At 39.6% G+C, this 20,469-nt stretch overlaps 2 protein-coding genes across 2 annotated transcripts in view; both read left to right on the top strand.

Moving 5' to 3' along the window:
- The window catches only part of LOC108128780 (sex determination protein fruitless), a 100,905-nt gene extending 88,876 nt beyond the window's left edge, over window positions 1-12,029 (top strand). Inside the window, exons 3-8 of the mRNA XM_043212332.2 lie at window positions 1,430-1,577; window positions 1,635-1,835; window positions 2,368-3,189; window positions 4,458-4,703; window positions 6,171-6,303; window positions 9,908-12,029. Coding sequence (XP_043068267.2) covers window positions 1,430-1,577; window positions 1,635-1,835; window positions 2,368-3,189; window positions 4,458-4,703; window positions 6,171-6,303; window positions 9,908-10,929 — 2,572 coding nt within the window. The 3' untranslated portion in view covers window positions 10,930-12,029. The remainder of the gene's footprint in view (window positions 1-1,429; window positions 1,578-1,634; window positions 1,836-2,367; window positions 3,190-4,457; window positions 4,704-6,170; window positions 6,304-9,907) is intronic.
- Window positions 12,030-14,426: 2,397 nt separating this feature from the next.
- On the top strand, window positions 14,427-16,382 carry fru (sex determination protein fruitless). The gene has a single exon (XM_043212336.2). The coding sequence runs from the start codon at window positions 14,427-14,429 to the stop codon at window positions 14,970-14,972; it is 546 nt and encodes a 181-aa protein (XP_043068271.1). The 3' UTR covers window positions 14,973-16,382.
- Window positions 16,383-20,469: the final 4,087 nt, after the last annotated feature.

Below are 20,469 nucleotides of genomic sequence, written 5' to 3'. Positions count from 1 at the left end.
AACGCTTACGACAGCGGCCCCACACGCACACAAGCTGTAATTGTTATTATTGCTATGCTCCCCCGATCTAATCTCACTTGCACGCGCACCCACTCGCTCCTCTCACTCTGTTTTCGGTATTGCTTTCTCGCTTTCGGTATGCCCCTCTCGTTCTGGCCACCTCTGCAGGGTGCCCGTTCTCACGGTCAGCATTCGTTTGCGAAAAAGTTCTTTGACGTTTTGTTTATTTATTTTGTTAAGCGTTGCCGGCAAAAGCTTAAAGCTCACGCTCTCTTTCTCCCGATCTTGTTCTCTTTTTGGTCAGCAGGCTATATAATGTTGTTTTGGGGCAATTATTTTAAATCAAATCTTACATATTCTAGAGGTTCTAAGCTATTATTTGACTAAAATATATATTTAATGAAAATTCCTTAAATGGGCCTGTAACGTTCGGCTAACGTCATGGTTTAAAAATAAACACAATACCAGCAGCGATATGAAAAGCAAAAGTGTTTCTTATCAATGTCGCCCGGAACATCCCGCTGCCCTGCACCACCCACCAAGCCACCACCACCCCCTGTACTACGTACTAGAACTTTGACCAAAGGCCGTTAAGATTAGAGCGGATTCCAAGCAATTGTAATAAAGAAATATGAACAGCATTTCTATTCTTGTGTCGGTCTGTAAGTGGGTTTGAGGGCTCAATAAATTTGCAATTGATAAGCCCGAAACACCATCAATTATGCCATCCTCCTGTCTGAACACCCTTCTCCATTGGTCTGTCAACTAAATTTGCATGGATTGCTCGTCTATTTGGCCGAGTAATTAACAGCTAGCCAGCAGCCAAACATGGCGGGAACAAATGGTAATTAACACTCCATGGGCACGCTCACACACACACACACTGGGACACGTTCCAATAGCCATGCCACTGCACATGCACATGTCCTCTAACACAAGTGCATTCGTGGTGGTGGAGTTTTGGCCACAATAGCACATGCCGTGCGGTTTGTTATCGGGAAACGGAAATGCAATAAATAATTGAGAACAGCCTCTGGCGCTCTCGGCAATCGTAATGAGCAATTGTGCTCATTGACAAATTATCATTGGTACTCCTTGTACCGTTACAAACGCCCACAATTCTACCCAGGTTGGGTAGCGCAGTGATAACGATAACCCGCTAAGCAAATTGCTTCCGTTTCCGCTTCCGCCTTGGAAAGTGTCTATAAATAAAAATACCCCAAAAAAGACGGCTATACTTTTATCAAACGAAAATAGTAACAGCCACTATCTAAAAGAGTACTTGTTGAGAGTTCACTTTCGCCAAAAGCTCTTCACTTGGCTTTAAAGGGTAACCTAAAGTGGTCGAGTTTTTTTTAAAAGTAATTTTTTTAATAAAAAAGCCTGCAGTTTTTTATACTCAACTATAATATTATATACGTTTTTACAGGTACAACACTGACCAAGGAGCGATGGACCAGCAATTCTGCTTGCGCTGGAACAATCATCCCACAAATTTGACCGGCGTGCTCACCTCACTGCTGCAGCGGGAGGCGCTATGCGACGTAACGCTCGCCTGCGAAGGCGAAACAGTCAAGGTACTTGACTCATTATTTTCAATTTTTAAAACTTTAATTAATTAAATACTTTTTTAGGCTCACCAAACGATACTGTCAGCCTGCAGTCCGTACTTCGAGACGATTTTCCTGCAGAACCAGCATCCACATCCCATCATCTACTTAAAAGATGTCCGATACTCAGAGATGCGTTCTCTGCTCGACTTTATGTACAAGGGCGAGGTCAATGTGGGGCAGAGTTCACTGCCCATGTTTCTCAAGACGGCCGAGAGTCTACAGGTGTGTATTACCAATCGTTAGCGTGGTACTTTTGTAAAAAAAAAAGATGTCATGCTTACAGGGCGTATACGTACTATCAGTACTCAAATCAAGTATACGTCACGGTGTACACACTATGTAATTTCTGTTTTTTTTTTACAAATCTATTCATAAAGAGTCAAACTAGCAGTGAAATATAGCTTTAGTAATATCTAGCCTGAACAAATCCCTTAGTATATCAAGTATACGTAAAAATATCAAGTATACGCAACGAAGTACCAAAACTGTAAAGTTTAAATTTTCAATTCTTCAGTGTCAAATCCTTTTTGTATAAAGCTATTATCTGCCTAAAATATTAAACATTATTTTAAGATCCCACAAATGGGAGTGGTACTAGGGATATGATGTATACGCCCGAGTGTACACAGAAAACTTCAACTTTTATCGAATTTTTCGAACTTTAACCACAAACTACTTGCAATTTTATTTTAACTTTTTGCTTGACACAATATAATCTATTTTAATATTAATTTATTTTTATTCCTGCCTACAGGTGCGCGGTCTCACAGATAACAACAATCTGAATTACCGCTCGGATTGCGACAAGCTGCGCGACTCTGCAGCCAGCTCTCCCACTGGCCGCGGCCCCAGCAATTATGGTGGCTCCGGCGGAGGCGGCGGGCTTGGATCCGGCGTGGATGCGATGCGCGAATCACGCGACTCCATGCGCTCCCGCTGCGAACGCGACCTGCGCGACGAGCTAACACAACGCAGCAGCAGCAGCCTGAGTGAACGCGGCTCGGCGGCAGCAGCAGCTGCGGCTGCTGCAGCGGCGGTGGCTGCAGCCGGCGGAAATGTGAATGCGGCAGTCGCCGCCTTGGGCCTAACCACGCCCAGTGCCGGCGAACGATCTCCGAGCGTGGGCAGCGCCAGTGCGGCGGCTGCGGCGGCAGTGGCAGCTGCTGTGGCGGCAGCCGCTAATCGAAGCGCCAGCGCCGATGCCTGCAGCGACCGCGGCAGTGAGCGCGGAACGCTCGAGCGGGCGGACAGTCGCGATGAGCTGTTGCAGTTAGATTATAGCACCAAGGACAACAACAACAGTAATAGCAGCAGTACCGGCAACAACAATAATAATAACAACAGCAACAACAACAATAATAACAGCAACAACAATCGGGAGCGCAACAACAGCAGAGAACGAGAGCGGGAACGAGAGCGAGATCGCGAGCGTGAGCGCGACAGGGACAGGGAGCTGTCTACCACGCCGGTGGATCAGCTGAGTAGTAGTAAGCGCAGACGTAAGAACTCATCATCCAACTGTGATAACTCGCTGTCCTCGAGCCACCAGGACAGGCACTACCCGCAGGACTCTCAGGTAAGCAAAAGTTATATTTGTACTAAAGGATAAGGCGTACAATCGTTTAGGAATTCAATCGTTGAATTCATTTATAAAAACCACATTAAGTTTAGAGCTTGGTTTCCATTTAATTGTTTTATTGGTCAGTTCATTGTCCTGGTAATTAAATTGTTGCCGAGTGTGTGTTGTTTTTGTTGCCTTCAGGCAAACCTAAACAGTGTGCCATCGCTCAGTCATTCAGGAATTTGAAATAAAAAGCCATGTTTTTTCTGTGGGCTCTTTAATTGCCTGACAATTAAAATTAATTAGAAATTATAGCGCATCAAAACGGGCGTAAAATATTTATTAGTTACAACGGAAGCACTAATTAAATTTGTATGGCTTTTTCTTTACAAATTAATTAATTAAATGACTCAAAAAGTTTAGGTACTAAGGGCTTTAAATAGTAACAGTTAGAACCTAAAATTCCTGTGAATAATATAACTATTTATTTAATAATTAAAAGGAAAATGCCTGTAAATTATTAATTATGCGTAAATTGAGTTATCGTTTACACAGTTTAGCAAACACATTTATTAGGACAGCCATGGCAGATATTTTCATTTGCGTGAAATATTTATTAGTGTTGAACTTTAGCACCAAAAACAGTGTCAGAAAAAAAAGAAATTAAAGCAATGTTTGTTTATATCGGCAATAATAGGCTTGTGCCAGATATGTGGCTTTCTCAGCATTTGGTTGTTCGCTATTCCAGATGAAGCTGGATGAAGTCCAGCATTATACTAACTTTTTATTAACGCAGACCATATACGTCTTAAATGGGTGGGTATAAAAGTAGGCACACCACTCCCTAGGTTGGCCTTCGTAGCTCCATTTTCATAACTTGCCAAACTTTTCGCTTATCGGGAGTCAGGAGGCAGCCGCAGGCAAACAAACAAACAATATCAACATTTATGTTTAGCATTTACGAGGCGGTGGGGAGCGGTGGTGGTTGCGGGAGCCCGGGCACACGCTTGCTCACATGACTGCGGCTATCAGCTGTGGCCAGTGATCTGTGATCAAATAATGCTTCGTTGGTATTTTTGGCAGCTATACCTGGCCCTTATCAGCCAGAGCTCAGTTTTGTGGGCTAGGCACGTGCCGCTCTCCCTCTCTCTCCTTTCCGTGCCACTATCTAGCTCTCCCACACGTGCTGATAAGGATTGCGATTTTTATGCTCTTGCACGAAGCTTTGTAATTTGCGCACTTTTATTCAAATATATTTTAAATAAATACTATTATTATTTTAGGCCAACTTTAAATCGAGTCCCGTGCCCAAGACGGGCGGCAGCACATCGGAATCGGAGGATGCCGGTGGACGTCACGATTCGCCGCTCTCGATGACCACTAGCGGCCATTTGGGTGGGGGCGGAAATGTTGGTGCGGCAAGCGCCCTCAGCGGCCTGAGCCAGTCCCTGAGTATCAAACAGGAGCTGATGGATGCCCAACAACAGCATCGCGAACATCATGTAGCCCTGCCGCCCGATTACTTGCCGGTAAGTCAGTTGGCCATTATCAGTCAATAAGATTTCAGTTTAGATCAGTCGATGAATCTTAATTTTGAGTGAATTTCGATTATGATTTTGTTGCTGCATCGTTTAGTTTGTTAAGGTTTTTTCTTTTTTTGAACCGGTTCGATGGTTCCAGCTACTGTACATTCTTGTAAAGCCTTTTTGTTGATCCATCTCCTTAACTGTAAGCTAGCCAATTGCAAAATGCTTCCCAATGGGACACAGTGGTGTTCAAGCTGTCCTCAAATGGTGTTGAATTTGTTTTTAAGAAAATCAGAAGCAAACTGGGAGCAGAACGAAGGATTGGTGAATTGCGTTTAATTGAATTTTCCAAATTCGAAGCGGAATATCGGCCAATGAAAAGAAAGAAAAAATCGTAACAATGCTGCGCCTTAAAAAAACGTATAAAGTAAAGTAACGTAAAACTAAAGTAAAGTAAAGTCCAGAAAATCCTTCCTTCTATCAGATCCATGCTTTGCCAACAACATTTTCTTAATCCTGTATGTAGGTGAAAAAGTCTGACGGGTATTTAGGCGGTGCTGGCACCAAGTCCATGCATCAATTGCTATTGCACCAGGCCATGGAGGCGCAGCTTAAAAGTTTGCAGCTCCACTATCAGAACGAGAGCTTGGACAATGCCATGCAAAGACTGCTGCAAAATCAGCAACACCAGGAGCACAGGGAACCGAATAAATCCCTCATGTCGCCGCCAGCAACTGGAGGATCCGGCGGCGCTGGCCTCGGGGTGGCCAGCTCTGGTGGCTCGCGGAAAAGCGGGCGTTTTCGAGCCAACTGGCTCTACCAATTCGAATGGCTGCAATACGACGAAAGAGCCAACACGATGTTCTGCCGGCACTGTCGGAAGTGGAGCAGCGAACTGGCCGATATACGAACCTCCTTCGTGGAGGGAAACTCCAATTTCCGTCTGGAGATCGTCAACCACCACAACAAATGCAAATCCCATCGATTATGCTACGAACGTGAGCTCCAGGAGCAGCAGCAACACCCACTGCCTAGTGGAAGTGGTGGCAACAACGCCAAGCGTCCATCCCCGGACATCATCACCATAAATGTGGGAAAAGACAGCTCTTAGAGACAGGTCCGCTCGCAAATGGATCCAACACAAACCGCTCAGGATTAGCCTTAGGCCATAGATTTAATATTTGTTAATCGCATAAATATATGAAATAAAACACAAAAACTAGCTCTAGCTTAACCTTGGGAGCATTTTGCAATTGGTAAAATTAAAATTTAAAAAGGAGATACTTTTGATATGAAAAATACACATAATAAATTAGTTTTTTCTACAAAATTGTTTTTCATTTAATAACGCAACAGTAGCTGAGCAATCGGATAAACTTTTATCTTTTTCATTCATTTCTTTGGATTTTAAATATATAAAGTTTACCATATCCCTTTTCCTATTTTCCCAATTTGTTTGTCCCACTAAAGAGCGCTGCTCTTAAGCTCCATGCGGAGGACATGTCAACGTTGTTGTCACAGCACCCGCTGCAAGCGGCAGACACACGGGAAGATCACAACGATACCAAGCAGCTGCAGCTGGACCAGACGGATAACATTGACGGTGAGTAGCAAACGCTGAGCATTGCCATTTAGCCATTTAGTTGCCATAGCCAGAACCGAGCTAGCACCACTACAACTATAACTACTACAAGTAAACCACACACAAAAGAATCTTCTTCTCTCTGAGCTTTTGAAAACCTAACGCACTCGAAACCAAAACCGAAAGAAAATATCTACCTTATGTATCTATATATTGCGTATGTAATTTGTTATTAGCTTTTGGTTGATATACATTTTTTCGTTGTTTAACAAACTTTGTTTCTACCACGCGTCCAACTGTTGGAAACTCAAAGAAATGCGAGATACCCCTACAAACAAATATTTTATTGAGAATTTGTATAGAAAATTGTAGAAAATTCGTAGCTTAACTTCTGTTTCATTCCTACCCCCGTCCCTTAAAAAAATCTAACCGAAATGAGCAATCTATTCTAATCTAATTTTAAGTAGAGTAAAAAGTCCTGGAGATGCCCCGAAAATATTTAAGATAGTATATGTACAAACTAGAGTTCAAGTGGTAAATATTCTCAAGTTAATTGGAAAACAGTCTCTAGTTTTTACATATATTTTCTGAATGATCCTGCATGCATATTCGTATCTGTAAAACCCCCAAAGAACCACCTCCCATATACTCAAAAACCCTGAGACAAGTAATACTCGTTTAAAATCCCTATTTTGTATGCTTTTGTAAGTACAGTATTTAAAATTTTCCTATGTATTTACCGATATTTGACACGTAGCCTACGTTACGTTCCGAATGATAGATCCTAAGAGAAGTAAGACCCATGTGCTAGCTAGAGCAACAGATCAACACCTCTCCTACCAGAATATCTCTCTATCTCTCTCTTTACATGCATATTCTTATTATTTCGTTGTTTGTCGTATCGTATGGTAATCTATATTGATATATATTATACTTAAACTTAAGCTTATAGGAAATTTTTCCATTGGAATCGATGCTGGGTCGCAGTCCTATGGCTGCGATTCAGTTGTTTCTGTATGTTTGCCGCATGTTGCATGTTTTTCGACGCCTATACATAGACATAATCACCCCCGACACACATTCGATACACTGCCAAACCCTCGACAACACACACATACTGTTATCATTTACGTATTTATTTAATTTAATTATGTATTGTTTTAAACTTATCAATTGATTTCACGATCTCCATGCTTCCATATTAGTCATAAGTCAGTTTAAACATTCCCGGAAAATACAAAATTAGTTCATAGAAAAAAAATGCCTCCGTTTTCATTCAAAAACAAACAATTTATGTTAATTAGCTCGATTGGCGAATACATCTATAGCGACAAAAAATACCTATAAATAATAAAAGATAATCATACAATATAAACATTTGAAAGTCGGAATAATTCCATCTTGATTCTGGATTGATGCACAAACACACACACACACACAAGGGCGTAGCTATTTCAAAATGCTTTTTTTCAAAAAATTTTTCACTTTACATTAGTTTTGTTTTCTACCTATTATTTCTTTATATTCTCAACATAATCATTTTAAAACTCACAAAAAATATAAATTAAATTTTTAAAAATAATCAAGAAACCCTTCGAAATTTTTCCAAATCTCTTTTCGTCTTTAATGTTGCAACTTATTGTCTAAGAAATGAAAACGAAACCGAAAAAGCAAGTTAAACAAAAAAAAAAAAAACAATTTCCTACTTTTCAGTGTGAATAAAACTCAAAAACAGCTTCAAAAATCGATGTATTCTTTTTTTCGTTATTTCCACCCACATACCCACACAAAGCCACACTCACACACGCCACACAGACACAGACTCTAATTTTCCTCTTTTGGATATTTCTACTAACATTGCTGCATTTATGATTTGATGTGAACAATCCGTTAAACCATATTTTGTCACACTGTTCTTAACGAGATAACCGTAACTGACTGTTTTTTTCAATTGGTCTTTGCCAAGCTAACTAAGTGTTTTCCAACTATCTTTCTTTTGCCTATCTCTTTTTACCTCTCTCTCTCTGTCTCTCTCTCTCTGAGCTTAACTGTCTGTGTGTGTGTGTATGCTTGTATCTGTGTGTGTGTCGCACATATCCTTTAATGTTTAATCGAGAGCAGTCCCAACAAAAATGGTAAAATTGAAAGGAGAGAGATACCACTCGCACATAGGCTCCAGATTGCGCACAAAAAAAAGTTAAAAAAAATAATTAAGTTGAAATTAAATCGAAATTGAAATTAAAATTACCTTACAGCTAAAAAAAACCTGCACTCAGCGACCCCCACCCCTCACTACCTTCAAAAATAAAAAGAGAAAATAAAAAACCGAAAAAGAACTGGAATTTGCCATTATAAATATGTATTGCCATAAAATACAAAAATATAGATACTTGTATAAACCGAATCGACTACATCTAAAAATCTGTTGCAACATTGAAGTACTAAAACGATAGTTCTCCCCGAAAGAGCTAAGAAATATTAAATAATATGTATGAGAACTGTATTATAGAGAATCGAAAATACTTGACTATATGATAAGCCCACAAAAAATTGTTTATGCCACAAAATGACACGAACAAGAGTTGTTTACATTGATTTTGTTTTCTTATGATTTCTCCCAAACCGTTTCACACTGTTCACACTGTTAATTGATTGATTTGCTTTGATGCAAAGTATAATTTAGCTGAATTGTTTTCTTAGAGCTATAATGTCCTGCCGAACCGAACCGAACCGATGCCGCCCTAGCTTTAAGTCCAGCCTTGATTTGATTTGTTTGGTTTTATATCCACAGACTCTGCCAAATGTATTATTAAGACCATTGATTTGATACAACCCACCATTGATCGAATTGTAAATTATGATTTCCAGGCTTAGTCAATCCTTTTTCCCTGCCGATCAGTTAAGTTTTTTCTATTTGTTATTTGTCTTTTGATCACCACACGCATTAAAACACAATGTTTGTTCCGGAATCGAAAGGAATGGAAATGTCCAGAAACAAACCCATTGAAACCACTCTTGTAGCTGACTTTTGCTCAATTCGTCTTGCATTTCCTATCCCAAGAAACATACACATTCACTCCTGATCGCATACATATTAGGCCTGTTTAAAATATATATTCAAAAGATATGCCTACATATACAAGAAAGGTGGGCCGATAGCTTCAAAAATCTTAAGCTTAGAAAAGGATAGTTATCGAATTGCAATCCTCAAAGTAAAGCTAAAATATTAAATTTCAATTTTGTAAAATTAAAAATTCAATTCATTCATTTTTCGTTCAACAAATTTTTAAAATTCAACCATACTTTCCAGTACAAATATTGGATAGATTAGGGTAGGCCCACCTTTCAAAAAAATATTAAAATATCCTTCACATTTTATACACAAGTATCCCCATCATTTTTCCTACTTCCTTCTGTGGCTACTTAGTTGATTTTTAGAATTTTTTCCCCACCTTCCGGACACATATAATTGGCTTTTAGACCACAGTGCGCATGGAATGCAAAAGATGCGTGATATCCTCGCCACTTCTCTGTCCCACTTTCTCCATTTCTCCATCTCTCCGCCCCCTTCAGCTCCCACCCCCACAGTGATGACGCCTAATATGAACCAAGCAAATGTTTGCAGGTCGCGTCAAGTGTTTTAACAGTAAGCACGAGGATCGGCATCAGGATCGCGATAGGCTAATCGAAGAGGATGTGGAACTGGAGCGGGACCGGGATCAGAATCGACATCGGGATGGAAACCGGCATCCCAAAATGGATGTGGAGGAGGAACCTGGTCAGGAGCATGAGCAGGATCGGGAGGATATCGAGGAGACAGCTTACCATGCCGCTCCTCCGAAATATAGAAGAGCGGTGGTTTATGCACCCCAGCCGCACGATGAGGAAGCGGCTTCCGGTTCTGGGTCCGGTTCCGGTTCCGATATCTATGTGGATGGTGGCTACAACTGCGAATACAAGTGCAAGGAGCTCAACATGCGAGCCATACGCTGCAGTCGCCAGCAGCATATCATGGCCCACTATCCGCCGCACCACCCGCACCACCATCGATCGCTGATGGATTGCCCAGCGGAGGCGGCATACACACCACCGGCCACGGTGGTCGGCGGCAACCCGGGCTATCTGACCAGCAATGGATCTGTGCAGCAGTTGGATTTGTCGAGCTATCATGGTCACCACCCGCCACCACCCATGCCCATTCCACCGCCGTCCACTCACGCCCAAAACTCGCCCCACTATCAGAGTGCATCCGGATCGGTGACCGCGACGGGATCAGGCGCATCCGCTTCAACCTCGATAAGTACCACGGCCGTCTCGCCACAACCCAGTTCCAGTGGATCGAGCGGGTCCACTGCATCCTCGGCAGCAGCAGCCGCTGCAGCGGCGGCCAATCGGCGGGATCACAACATCGACTACTCAACCCTGTTCGTTCAGCTGTCGGGCACCTTGCCAACGCTATATCGCTGCGTGAGCTGCAACAAAATCGTTTCGAATCGCTGGCACCACGCCAATATCCACCGGCCCCAGAGCCACGAGTGTCCTGTTTGTGGACAAAAGTTCACCCGGCGGGACAACATGAAGGCCCACTGCAAAATCAAGCACGCGGACATCAAGGATCGCTTTTTCAGCCACTATGTACATATGTGATCACTTCTCTAGGCAGGCAGACCGAAAGGGGAACTATACATTGAAATCAAAAGCAGAGAATGAAAAGGTTTTCACACTATTTAGTAATCAAGATTCAAGCAACGTATACGTAATATAATGCAAGTTAGAGTGAGGAGCCAACAGTCATCAGTTGGATGTACATCAATATCTATTTATATATATTTATATACAACCTTATATAATCCTATGCTAATCGTAGTTGATTTCAAGACTCTGAACTATCTTTATTGTTAAATCTTCGAAACCTCTAGACGCTTTTTTTTAGAAGACTAGTAAACCAAAAAAAAAAAACTGAAGAAAAAAAGAAATATATTTATCGATTTAGTAATACCGAGACCAGTACTCAGTGGCAGGAAACTTTGAAAAGTATTATATGTAGAATTCCAATCGATTTCCGCGTCAGTTATTATTTTATTTATTTACTTAACATGTGCTGTAGTGAATGTTGACTAATTTTGTTCGTGTCATTTTGTGCCATATTAGCTAAACTTTCTCTAGTCCTTAGGGCCTTAAGGTCAAGAAAAAAAAAACTTTAATAAATTTATCCAAATATAAAGGAAATTGCTCCAGAAGTAGGGCAAGCAACAACGAGACTTTAAAAAGCAAGACGTCGGGCTGAAATTTATCGGATTCTCTCTCTATTATACTCTATATAAGAACTATAAGATTGTCTTGTTTTCTTTGAAAATTGGTTTTAGCAATCCATTCAAAAGAAAATTAAATCTCGGGCAGCATCCAATCTCGAATCCATTGGCCAGAGCCCCCAAATACAAGCAATGGTTTCTGAAATCGGACGCACCCTCGATTAATATCTTTGGCAAACACCCACCGAAGTTGATTAGTGTTGCTTATTAATAATTTAATCAACCGTTGAAGATTTCAGTGCTTTGCTAAAGAGCCATTTTATGTGGAAAATAAGGGAGAAATGTACTTAAAAGCAATAGAAACCAATGAATGAAGCAATGAATCCACTTAATTAACACTTAAATAAAAATATATAAAAGTACACATATGTAAAACAGATAAATCAATCTTTAAAATCTTTAACACTTTACTTAATAAATCTCTTTCGAATCAGATTCCAGTTCTTTTCATTCAAAGAAACAAACAACTATTTCGTTGGTGAATTAAACCCTCATCCCTAGGTACTAAAAACAAACACATTTAATTAAACGAACCCATAATTATATTTGAAATAAAAAGAAACAAAACAATCCAAAATTTAAATCCAAAACAAAAATTTAAACATCAAGCGCACTCTCTTAACGGTAAGTTGAAACTTCTAAGATCTATTTAAGCACAAATACTTCCCCCCTTAATTTTAGGCTTATGTTACAACTAAGTTAAATATATTTGTTTTAGTATTATGACTTCTTTATTTAAAACAAAAGCTACAAATTCGAACAAATCTAAAGAAAAAAAACAGGAATTGGCCAAACGATTGAAAATTTGATTTAGTTACTTAAACTTTTTAAACGAAACACTTGCCTCTACTCACTCACTCACTCGATCTACCAATCTTACTCTATAGCTCTATTTATCTCTCCCTCTCAAATCAGTCTGTCTATCTCTTACTGTCTTGATCTCGCTACTTTTATTAATGTATGCAGTCTGACTCGTCCTGATTATGGCGAGGATCTAAGTTTTAATTTGTTTCGACAGGCAGGAGGGGTGTTGAATTGAATGTGTTCGATGTCTTCTCTTATCGATGTTGCTGCGCTACAGTTATTTCGTTAACGGTCTAGTCTTCATTCTAAATCAGTCATTTTATTTATTATTTATTCGATTGTCTCATTGTTTTTTAACCTCATCTGCGTTTTTTGGCCCCAACTGACCCTGTCCTTCCCCCTTCTCTCACTCGCTGTCTCTGTCCAACGTATGTACATTCACCAAACAACAAACACCACCCCCGCCACCCGCGGAAAATTAAACAGTGACAAAAAATTAGACACTAATACGGTTCTTGGGCTCTCTTCACAAAAAAAAATTAACCACGAAGCTGAAAAGAAAACCAGACTGAATCAATTCAAGCGATCATTAAACCAACCGAAAAATGAAACATTACTTTAAGTGTAAACCCCCATCATTTGCACATACATGCCTACATATTATTTGGTTTGGGTTCTACAGCATACAAGTCGCTCCAGTTGTTCCCTAATTCTTACCGATTATTGTAAATAATTTTCTTGAGCATATTTTAAGTAAATCGATCCAGTTCAGAGACGATTAATGATTTAGTTTAAACAATCTAAACTTCACTTCCCGTTCCCACTACCCACTTCCCGTTCAAGTGCTGTACACATTTCTCATGATTTCTCAATATCCATGGAAAAAGTGAAAGACAAACAAATATTTAATTTTCAACTATACTTATTATTTATTTGTCGATTTTTTGGGTGTAACAAAATTTGATTGCGAAAATTTGCTGTATAATTTCCCCCAAAGAAGAGTGTTCAAAACAATAGCACTCGAATAGTTGGCTTTTAATTTTGAACAAATCATCCCAAAAACGAAAAAAAAGAAACCCCACCTTACCTTCCGTCTCAGGAATATGGGAAAAAGAGAAATTTGATTTAACCAACATTCGTTTCAGTTATCATTTACTCCATGGCAACAATTAAGAAAAAAAAAGAAATTACGAATAACACATACAAGAAACCACATACATTACATACATACACACACACAGACTATGAAAACCATCTAATTATACAGTTTAAGAATTATTATAAAAATGATTTTTCTGTTTCTGTGAATCACCAACAACAACATTGTTTTTCTCTTCTTTTTTTCTTTGCGCGTTTAATCGAACTGATTAATAAATACGAATAAAATCGATACCGAAAAACGAATACTGAATAATCAAACTGAATATGAAATTGCTAATGCAAATACCATCGAATAAAATATTGAAAATTAATTACGCAGGCTCTAAGGCCTGGCACATGCGGCTCACGTTCGAGCGCCTCTCGGGCGGCTGCAACCTGCACCGCTGCAAGCTATGCGGCAAGGTGGTGACCCACATCCGGAACCACTACCACGTCCACTTTCCGGGCCGCTTCGAGTGCCCGTTGTGCCGGGCGACCTACACGCGTAGCGATAACCTGCGCACCCACTGCAAGTTCAAGCATCCCATGTACAATCCGGATACGCGCAAGTTTGACAACCTTATGTCCTCCGCTGCCGCCGCCGCCGCTGGGGCGTCAACAACGCCTACGCCCAGCCAGCTGGCGGTGGCATCGCAAGCGGCTATGGCGGCAGCCGCTGCAGCGGCCTTCAACGCGGCGCAGCAGCAGCAACAGCACCAGCAGCAGCAACACCAGCAGTCCCAACAGCAGCAGCAACAGTCCCAGCAGCAGCAATTGCAGCAGCATGCCCATGCCCTGGCACAGCAGCACATGTTGCATCAGCAGTTGCAACCGCAGCACCATCAGCAGCAGCAACACAATGCCACAAGTGAATGATATAGTCAGTACATGGGCTGGAACTATGGATCCTGGCGCCTCGATGATATTAACCTCAAGCAGCAGCCACATCATCCCCAGCAGCATCGCAAGTCTCAGCCTTTTAGCTTTTATGCACGCGACTACTACTACCAACAGCAACAGCAGCAGCAGCAGCAACAACCACACATTTCCCTAAGCAACGGCAGCATGCGGCAACAGCAACAACAGCAGCAGCAGCACAGACGCCACCACCAGGAGCAGCAACTACAGTCGATCATCATAGACGAGAGCGACGATAATGAAATAGATGAGGAGCATCAGCAGCAGATGAGGCTGAATTTCGAGCGCTATATGGAGGAGCTGAAGCAGTTCGTCCCCTACGATCACCAAGAAACTTTGTGCAATAGCAACACCAATAATAGTAACAACAAAAACAGTAACAGCAGCAACAACAGAGATCCCACAAATGCCAATCAAATGGAAGCTACTACAACTACTACTAATAGTAACGATAATGCTAATAATAATAATAGTTATGCTAACAGTACTAGGAATTACAACAAAAGGCAGCCGTAAGCAGCAACACATGCAACATGCAACAACACCCATTGATACTCAAAGAAACAATTTTACCGAATAAGAACCTAAAATGTTGAAACAATTTAAGGGTAAGCCAAATTCATTTGTCAATTATGTAGGCGAAACAGAGGAATCGAGCCAGCTGCGTAGAAACGAAAAAGGAATCTAATGCTGATCTGTGCAGGAAGCAACGTACATACATATATTGTCATGGTTTCAACTAGATACGGATGTTGCAGTTGCAACCGTCGCACAAGCCCACATCCACACGCACTTTATACCGTATAGTAAGAGAATTTATTCTTAATGAAATTTTAATTGTAAAGCTAAAAGGGTTTCCAAGGCAGCTAAGAAGAGGGTGGAAAATAATCTGGATAAAATTGAAGAAAAAAGGTTTTAATAAGTAGCACTCAAATATTTACAAGTAAAACCAGAGAAGAAACTATATAAAATATACTAATTGTATTTCAAGAACTACTCATATGTGGAATTACAAGTTTTTAAAATCGTTGGACCTGTCAGACATTTGTGCCAAAGTCTCTCTTGGTGGTAGTGCCAACATCCATGGCTGCACTCTCTCTCTTTGCACCTGTTCGTTGTTGCATTTAACACTAATATGCGCACTCAGACACTCACAAACATACGCACACCAAACACACACCCACGAAGAACACCCACTAACCCACCCTGAAGCCACTCTGATACTCTAGAAAAGTTAGGAGCGAACATTGAAGACATTTTAAACGAGAGATTTCTAAGCTGCTAACCATTTAAATGTTTTATATAAATGTATAATTAATTATAATTACGATAATTGCCGTTTTGGTGTTACAAAAAACACACAAAAACCAACCAGAATAACAACAAATAACAAGAAATGTAAAATAGTATAACAGAACTACAAACTACACAGTTTAATCGATATTTATAAAGAAGAAAAAAGTAATAATATTTAATGGAAATTTCTCTGCATACATGTATCTATATCTATGATGTACAAATCTGTGCGTTTGTCTATGTTAATGGACCTTTGAAGACATGCCCTAATCTTAGAAACGCAGTTTTAAACTAATCTAATCCGAGCTAAACTAATTCGCTGATTACGGATACTAAACTAATGTTAATTTATTCACAACCATTTTAAAAAAGTGTGCGAATGAGTCTCGAACAGAGCGATTGTGGTTGATCCAACCCGATCTGATGTATTATAGTTAGCGAGCGATCCTCACCGATCCAGATCCAGTTGGATCAGTGCATGTGGCCGAGTTTGTTATCCAGTCTATAAAAACCTATTAAAGACGCATTAAGGGCGTGAGTTAATCTTAATTTTTACAGACTCCTCTAACTGTGTAAATATGATTGATGATTCTCCCAAGATTTCTGCTAGATAATCTACATTAAAAACAGTTTTTTTTTTTAAATTTGTTGTTGTAAATTGATTGCCAAATCCCGAAATATTGCTGCGCACACAAACACACAGACATCTATGCATCTATGCTAAAAAAAAAAAAACTAAAAAAAAAAAAAAAAATGAAACAAAAAAAAAAGCAAACATCTATTTGCCTAAAGAATTAATGCATAATTCTATTAAATATATAAAGTTACATATAGTTATATACACATATATTCATAATATTTATTTGTTCTACTTTTTAACATAAAATGTTTAGTAATTAAATTTACATTATTAATAATTCTACATGAAATACTGCCCCCGACTTAATGTTTGTTTAATGTTTATTTTTAACGCTGTTTTGTTAAACAAAAATTTAAGAAATTTATCTATATATGATGTGATAACTATAGTAAAACTAAAAACCACACTCATAAACACACACCCACACACACAAAACACACAAACAAACACACATTACAAATTGAAATTATGTTAATTAAGCAGGAGAATAGAGAGTTGAAGTTTTTATAAAAAACGCAAGAAAGTAATCATTAATTTGTGTGGTATGCAAAATGGTGCTAAATCCAAATATACTTTAAAGTATAATGAGTAGGACGAGAAGGGAGAAAAAGAAAGGAGCGGGAATGGAGCAAAAACCAGCAAAAGGAGACAGCTTTCTTTGAATCGTATCGTATGTGCAATATGACTAGTTTTCGTTTAAGGAACAGGAAGTTGACGAGACCACGCAAAAGCAAACCATTTAAATTATTCATAGCAAAATAAATGAACAAGCAAACAAAAACTAATAATGAATTGGAAAAATATGTGTAAATACAGAGCAGTGTTAGCCCCTCATTTAAATATGTTTGAGGTCAGCGCCATTTAGATATTCTCCAAATTTCACAAATGGGGTAAATGCAAGGATATATGAATGCAAATATATGGGGAAAACACCGCTAGAAAACTAAATAAATGTTAGCATATCACTATAAATATGATTATAAATATATATATACATCCGATATAGCAGCAGACAAAAGAGCAGTTAGTTAATGAGAACTTTTCGCTACAATTTCTGTGTCTATTTACAAATAATTGTCATAAAGATTATCAATTACCGAACACACCACCCACAGCCCACGACCCACAACCCATAACACACACCAACCTACAAACAGTACACTGTCATATTTATTTTTGTGCCTTTTTGAACCGTTTTGACTTCTGTGTCCTTGATTTGGATTTTGACTTTGACTTTGTTTAACCAATTTTAACAGCATTTTTGCAGTCGATGAAGAGATGTTGAAGTTTTAATTTTAATGACGTGCTAGTTTCAATGTAAACTTAGTTTAATCTAATTTTTGTATTAATAAATGCAATACAAACTATTTTTAGTTTTATTTATATACAAGAAAAACAACAGCGGCAGCAACAACAAGAAAGTTAAAAAAACAAAAATATAAAATAGAAAAGCGCAGAAAAAAATGGAATCATTTTAATTAAAGTTAAGCAAATTGAAGCAAGTCCACAAAATGCTTGCAGCATTTGTTACAATTTATATATATACATATAAATATATATTACAATATTTTTTAAAACGATTTTTAATAAACATTCTATCTATTATGGCAGCCTTTCAATGAAAGAGATTGAATTACTAAAACAATATAAACCATAATAAAACATATATAACATTAACTGAAGAACAGGCAGACGAACCAATCTCACAGAAAAACAAAAAACACCACAGACCGACGAAACACACACACACACGATTAAAACAAAAACAAAAGAATCAAAACTAAATCAAATAAATTGAATTTTATGGAAACAAAACTAAATGGTGATCACTTATTCCTTATTATTTTTTGATCCTCTGACTTCGATATCGGAATCGGAGTCGGAATCGCAATCGCGACGCTTCGAATTCCGCTCTGCTGTGCGCTTTGAATTGTGCTTCCAAAGATGTTAGGGGTGCCCATGAAAACGTCGAACTAATGTCTAAGAAACTATATTTCAAAACACTCTCACACCCACACCCCCACACTCCTATGTCTACACACATGCGCGCACACACACCCACAAACATACAACAAAACACATAGAGAATTTTCAAACCTCGGCCCAATTTCCTGTTTTTTTTAATTATTTAAATTTGTTAATCTTCTTTCAATATTTATGAAAGCCTTAGTTCTATAAACTAAATGTATGTGGATTTATTATGTATTGATTTCAATTGAGTTTCAGCCTTAAAACGTTAACAGTTAAGTTTAAGCCAAAGTGATCTTCGCACAAATGAGTTACACCCGAAAAATAGCATTTGAAAAAAATGTGCGACAGAGAAGAATCAGAGCAGCTAAGTCCTTGATAATTTATCATTTGCTCATCAACATTTGTGTTATAAAATATATTTATATAAACATACAGTACATCTCTATGTATACGTCGATTGTGACTAATTTCATTTGTATAAAATTAATGAAAATTGAATATGGAAAATTCTCAAGAAGAATTTTATTTAGGAACAAACGGAGGCATTTTATAAGTTATTCTGTAAACGAAAAGTGCGCGCAAAAAATTCGCAATAATTCCTACCAACTTCCGGTTACAAAATTTTTTGCCTACTTTTGCGTCGTACTCCACAAAAATATATTTTCTAAATGGTTAGTTACACAATTTATATTTAATCATCTCAATTATTAATTATAAACAACAAAAAAATGAAGAGGAAACATATTTCAATTGCACGCTGAAATATAAGGAGGCAGAATGATCTGAAGCGAAAGTTTGATGAGTTTATTATAATTTGATTTGTGTTAGAAAAACACTTATGTATATTCTCCGTTGACCTAAGTTGCTTGATTGTAGTTAGTGACGTTTGTTTGTTTTATTTATTGTAATTTTTGAGTACCTCCTAGTTTAGTTTGACTATTTTTTTCATTAAGCCGCCTAAGTAATTTATTTATAATTTGCTCACAAAGTGAAACTCTACCTATCTCTGTCCCAAGCCGTAAATCTACCTCTGTTTGTCTCCCTCTCTATCTCTCGCTCTCGCTCTGTCTCACACACTCACTTCTACACCACCTTCCCCACTATCTTTGTCTATGATACAAAAAAAAAACAAACAATTTAGAAACCAATCAATACCAAAAAACAAAAGAAAAAATTCTATTTCTCTGGGCTGATTTTCGTCCCGCTCGACGGGCTGTTGTGTGTTCTGTTCTTCTCTTTCTCGTTCTCGAATCGCAGGCAGCAGCGCCCGCCATCACCTGTCGACCCCGCTGTCGACCTCGTCGTCGGCCTCGCCCCCGCCGCCCCCTTTCGGGATGCACCTGTCGGCGGCTCTGAAAAGCGACTACCATCCTCTGCACTACATCCGCGCCGCCGGAAACGGTCACAGCCATCCCGCTGGCACGCCCCCCGCCCATGGCTACAATCAGGGTATGGGAGCTACGCAAAATAGTGGATCCGGAGCCGGAGGCGGATCTGGTGGCGGAAACGGTGGAGGAGGTGGAGCGGCTGGAGGTCACAACTCACATCACACCATGTCCTATCACAACATGTTTACGCCGTCCCGCGATCCGGGCACAATGTGGCGGTGCCGGTCCTGTGGAAAGGAGGTGACCAACCGTTGGCACCACTTCCACTCCCACACCGCCCAGCGCTCGATGTGTCCATACTGTCCGGCCACGTACAGCAGGATCGATACGCTGCGTTCGCACCTGCGCGTTAAGCATCCTGACCGCCTGCTGAAGCTCAACTCGTCCATTTAAGGGCGTGGTAGGGGCCAGAGTACAGCCCACCATCGCTATTACTATCAGCAACATCAACAGCAGCAGCAGCCGCAGCACCAACATCAGCAGCAACAGCAGCAGCCACAGCAACAGCAACACCATCAGCAGCAACAGTCACACCAGCAACATCAACAAGTTTATTACAACTATAGCAACTACAGCCCCTACAGTCACAAATACAGCTACTTCGATAGGAAGAGTTTAATGTAGGGTTTTAAGAAGGATTTCTTCTCGCATTTAGTCGTCTGTACATTACCCACAGCTACCCAAGCAATAACCCAAACTAGTAGAACCGAAGATGCTA

The sequence above is a fragment of the Drosophila bipectinata genome, chromosome 3R (assembly GCF_030179905.1).
Source record: "Drosophila bipectinata strain 14024-0381.07 chromosome 3R, DbipHiC1v2, whole genome shotgun sequence".
In the NCBI taxonomy this organism is placed as follows: domain Eukaryota; kingdom Metazoa; phylum Arthropoda; class Insecta; order Diptera; family Drosophilidae; genus Drosophila; species Drosophila bipectinata.
This window is presented reverse-complemented; position numbering and strand designations above follow the sequence as displayed.